At 33.8% G+C, this 5436-nt stretch overlaps 1 protein-coding gene across 2 annotated transcripts; it reads right to left on the bottom strand.

The window, feature by feature from the left end:
* Positions 1-870: 870 nt before the first annotated feature.
* LOC107857184 (probable methyltransferase TCM_000331) lies at positions 871-3904 on the bottom strand. Of its 2 annotated transcripts, none has more exons than XM_016702123.2 (2): positions 3629-3904; positions 871-2179 (listed from the first exon to the last, which is right to left on the bottom strand). In XM_016702123.2, the coding sequence occupies exons 1-2, from the start codon at positions 3680-3682 to the stop codon at positions 1844-1846; spliced, it is 390 nt and encodes a 129-aa protein (XP_016557609.2). In that variant the 5' UTR covers positions 3683-3904; the 3' UTR covers positions 871-1843. The 2 variants fall into 2 exon arrangements, with proteins under 2 accessions (XP_016557609.2, XP_047256043.1); XM_047400087.1 differs by lacking the exon at positions 871-2179 and adding an exon at positions 2987-3468 and having other exon boundaries at positions 3629-3879.
* Between the last annotated feature and the right edge of the window lie 1532 nt (positions 3905-5436).

Genomic DNA, 5436 nt, shown 5'->3' with positions numbered 1-5436 from the left:
CTATTTACTTTTACTATTTAGAATTTAGTTGCTTTCACTCACGACAGCAACATTCATCTTATCCTTTATAATATAGACCTTAGTCATTGTGTCTCAAATCTTTAGTATTTTCATATTTTAGGATCTGAGGCACAGTCCCGAACAGTAGATTGATTTGTCAGAGATTTGCAGTTGGTGAGCCTCCCTTATTTCGAAAGTCCTTATTATGGGATATAGTTATTTGATTTTAGTTCATGATCCGACTGGGGGCTTATCTCAGTTTTTAGGTAGAAGTTATTTTCATGTTGTTAGAGATTTTGCAAACTGGTGTCGTGTATTTGAATGTTTATGGACTAAATTTCATATTGTTCAGTTGAAGTAAGAGAATGACCATGTTTCTGTTTTGTTATCTTTTCCGCATTTTTCTATAGAATATGAATGGTGTGCATGATTGCCAGATTAAAAGGGGTGCCCGGGCCTTCATGGTTCGGAATGCTCATTGTGGCCAAAAACTCGGTTCGAATCGTAACAAAAAATTGTTCAATTAATTTATTCTTATGTATGGTTGTTGAACCAGCTGGGAAAAGAGTCTCACATTGATTTGATGAAAGTCCTTAAATAAGCTTTCTTGAATACAAAGGCTACAGGTTCTACCACGGGTTTCTTGAATAAACTATAACCACTTTCATTTTATGCATATTCCATTTCTAAGGTTTGAGTACATATAAATCCTTATATAGACACTGAAATAAATACTCCAGGATCCACTAGTGTATAGTGTGGTACTTGAAATTTGCAGTATCCTCTTATCTCTTCGACATTTTTTTCTCAAAGATATGGCAATATTGAAGAACTTGTTATATTCCTTCTACGGATACGCAGAATCTGTATAGTAGAAACAACAACTTCAACTAAAGTTCAAGTATATAAACAAGAATACAATGAATTATATCAAATACCCTCAACACAAGATCAAAATGACCTTTCCAAGAGGTGTATTTTATTTTTTAGAAAATAGATGAAACAAAAATGAATAAGATCAAGTCGTCCGAATTCACCGATTTTTCTTAAGGAATAATTCCCCTCATTGTACCCGAGGTTATGGAATCTTCCTCCCAGAATAAAATGGCCTTCAATTCGACTATAGCGGTACTTCAAATAGGCGGATTCTTCGAACGTACAGAACGTTTTGATTGATCACACAGAATATTTGTAAAGAAAAGAAGAGAGTTTTTATTCTGAAAATTTCATATCAAAACCTGTGAAGGAAAGCAGGTTTATACCGCCTAGCAAATGCCTCTTCGAAAAGGTGACATTGGTTCACTTAAATGGTGTGATGTTTCTGAAAATGCATGTCTGCAGCATTTTTACTGAACATGTATACCATTTCACCAAATAGTGCACCTGTTCGAAACAGTGCATCACTTCATTGAAGAATTACATTTGTTCAGTCGAAACAGAAACAATATATCAGTTCAGTCGAAAAGAAACAGTGCATAGATCTCATCGATCGATCATTTGCCGAAGTCGAAGTCGAAGCCGAGCAAGCGACGACGACGACGGCGCGAGGCATCTCTTATTTCTTGCCTCACTTATCATGTGGAGTAAGTATTCATCATTCTAAATACTCCAAAGTTCCCTTCTCCCACTAATGTGGGAGAATTAGTGAACTTTCCAATTTTGGGAGTACACTTTCCAAATTGGTATCTCCTCTTCTCTACCATTTTTTTTACATTTTCCATTCACAATTCTATGAACCCAACAGAACTTACCTTTTTGAACCAAGAAATGACAAGCCAAATGATATGCATATCTCCTCTTCTCTACCATTTTTTTTACATTTTCCATTCACAATTCTATGAACTCAACAGAACTTACCTTTTTGAACCAAGAAATGACAAGCCAAATGATATGCATATCTCTGAAACAAATAGTCAACAACGGAATTAGCCAATTGAAAATGGCTAACAAGCATTTGTTCTAAAACAGCTCTCATGGTTCTTGCTACATGTTTACCACTGCTATAGGCATCGAAACAAACGTCATCATCATTGTCCCTCTCATCCCAGTTCATTTGGAAAAGCTTAATGGTATCAGGATCGAATGAACCTTCCGTTTGAACAATCGTTTCCACTTCATCCTTGTATGGTGCATAAAAAGGATAATCAAACGAGTCTAATTCTGCTTGTTCAATAAGTCCCTGCAGCAATGTGATGAAACCTATCAATGTGATTTCCTGCAATTGTCTGTGTACTTATGTTAAACGAATTACCGAAAGGAAATAGGAAGTTATTAGCAGAAGCGAAGTGGGTTTTCCTTTGAAGTTTCCGTAGTGAACATGCATCGGATGCACTCGGTCAATCGGTAGATTTGATATCTTTGAGCCATCGAGATTTAATGTATACCTAGACAATACATGTCACACAACCAGCCTTTTAACGTTTATGGTTCTCATGGTTTTGTTCTTTTCAGCCATGAACACGTCCCGGTTTCAATAGAGCTCAAAGAATAGGCCTTTACTAACATTCCCTTTGAAACGGCTTCCACTTCACCCTCGCATAGGTGATTTCTAAACGTTCAATCCTGTAGATTAAACTATTTGGTCAAATCTGCCAAATTTAGATAATCATTAAAAGACTTTTCACCTTAAGTCTTAACCTAGTTTATTATACATTGTCTACATCATGAGAATGGGTTGAGTAATTGACAATGTTGAACTTATCAGACACAACTTTGTTTGATCTCCTTAAACCTAACTCTTGGGATCTCCAGTCTGCTAGGTAGAGTTATCGTCATGCTGACTCGTCCTAGGCCTTAAACCCATTCCCCTAGATGTTCTTTCCACTCCTTCTCTAGATAGGCCTTTTGTAAGTGGATCCGACACATTATCCTTTGATTTTACATAGTCAATAGTGATAATTCCACTAGAGAGAAGTTCCCTAATGGTATTATGTCTCCATCGTATATGATGAGATTTACTGTTGTACATCATGCTTCCTACCCTACCTATTGCTGCTTAGCTATCACAGTGTATACATACTGGTGCCACTGATCGGAGTCATTCTGCTTCTTCACCAGCATTCTTCGGAATTCAAATAAAGTTTGTCAAAAAAATAGATCTCATCGATCGACGAAGCCGAGGTCGAGCGAGCGACGACAACGACGGCGTGAGGCATCTATTATTTCTTGCCTCACTTGCCATGTGGAGTAAGTGTTCTTGATTATAAACACTTTCAAGTTCTCTTCTTCCACCAATGTGGGAGAAAGAATAAACTTTCTAATTTGGGAGTACACTTTCCATTTTATTGTCTCCTTTTCCTCCACCATTTTACTCCCCATTTTTTCATTCACACTTCTTTCATATACTATGAACCCAACAGAGCAACCCAAGTATGCCATATTAAGACACTTGGGAAACTCGCCAGTATTATTGAACATCTTCTTGATCGCATCTTCTAAATCAGGTTTTGCCTGCTGTATTACCTCTCTCTGGAAATCAGGAAACATGAATTGAGTTAATTATTTTAGCTCGTATGATAACAACAACAATTACGCCTCAATTCCAAGCAAGTTCAATTGGACGAAATGTGTAAGCAAGCTAAAACAAACGGAGGTATGATTAACAGATTTTTTTTTAAAAAAAGCAGACCTGAAGAGTGGAGTTGCTGGCATAACTACATTCTCTGCTTTCATATGCCTCCATATCTTGTTGCTGTCCATTTCCTGATATTAAATACTTACGCGGAATGATCCATAACTAATGCTCTTTTTGTCTTTGAATGTTATAAAAATATATAATATATGGTAGCTGTATATTACTATTACTAATTAGTAATTACTAATATATAGAAGTGGTGAACAGGTGGTAAAAGCAGGTAGGTGGAGGTTAATAAACTTTTGTTAAAGTATTCACAGCTTAAAATTGTTGGGTCCGTCACTGCTAATTACTAATATATAGAAGTGGTGAACAGGTGGTAAAAGCAGACAGGTGGAGGTTGTCCTTCCAGCTTCTCAAGGGCTATTTCCGTCATTTTGATAGCTGCTTCAATCCGTGATTTTACTATATCACTCCAAATTAATTATTATAAATTATTTAAATATTAAAAAATTCATATTATTTAATAAAAATTAAATAATCATTATATTAAAAAATTAATGTTCCCTCCGTTTGAAAAAAAATGACTTACTTTGACTTGATACAAAGTTTAAGAAAATAAAGAAGATTTTTGAATCTTGTGACCTTGAATTAAAGTTATGTCAAATATACCAAAATGTTCTTTAATTTTGTGGTCCTAAAAATGTCATGTGGAAAGTTGAAATTAAAGCATTGCCAAAAAAGGAAAGGAATCATTCTTTTTTAAACGGACTAAAAAGGAAAGTAGACCATTCTTTTTTAAACGGAGGGAGTATTATTTAATAAAAAAAAGTAAGTAACCATTTATGAAATTTATGTTTCAGCTGCTTCAACCCATAATTTTACTATATCATCCTTAATTAATTATGGGAAAAGGACAAGAATAGCCACTCGGCTAAAGAATTGCCGCCGAGTAGCCATTGATTTTGAATTTCCTAAATATAGCCATTTAGGCCATTTTTTGTTACTATCTTCATGTTTTTTGTTTTTCTTTTGCTGCAAATATCAGTATCCAGTGATCCCGTTTAAGCTATCCTCTTCTTTATCTATAATGCCATTACTCAAAGGTTGATTTGAATCATAAAGATTTTAAAGTTTGCTAGCTTTAAAATAAGTTGTCAAGTTTTAAGCTTTAAAAAAAAGCTATTCTTCTAATTGGTGTAGTTTTTCTAACAATCAAATATGATTTTATAACATTGTAATTGTTGCTCTTCTTTTTTATCAATCAAATACAATATTTGATATCAAATACATGAATCTTTGATACCAAATACAAATACATATTTTATACAATAATTGTATAAAAGTGTATTAATGCGGTATCAAAGTGTATCAATGTAGTATAAAAGTGTATCAATATGGAATAAAAGTATATCAATATGGTATAGAGACTGCATGCGACCGACGGGCCAATGGCTAAAAGTGAAATTAAATTGGTCCGACTGGCTCCAATTGTCCAACTTTTAAAATTGCTGGTCATTTTTTTTCAAAAATGGTCAGCCCATTTCCTTTTCTAATTAATTATTATAAATCATTTACACATTCAAAAATTAATACTACTATTTAATATAAAAAATAAATAACCATTTATGACATGTCTACTCCAGCTGCTTCAACTCGTGGTTTTGTTATATCACCCTTAATTAACTATTATAAATCATTAACATATTAAAAACTTAATAATATGTAATAAAAAAAATTAAATATTTATGACATGTTTGTTTTAGTTGCTTCTACTCGTGGTTTTAGTATATCATTCCAAATTAATTTTTATAAGTCATTTACTTATTAGAAAATTAATAATATTTAGTAACAAAAATAAA

The sequence above is a fragment of the Capsicum annuum genome, chromosome 1 (assembly GCF_002878395.1).
Source record: "Capsicum annuum cultivar UCD-10X-F1 chromosome 1, UCD10Xv1.1, whole genome shotgun sequence".
Taxonomy (NCBI): domain Eukaryota; kingdom Viridiplantae; phylum Streptophyta; class Magnoliopsida; order Solanales; family Solanaceae; genus Capsicum; species Capsicum annuum.
This window is presented reverse-complemented; position numbering and strand designations above follow the sequence as displayed.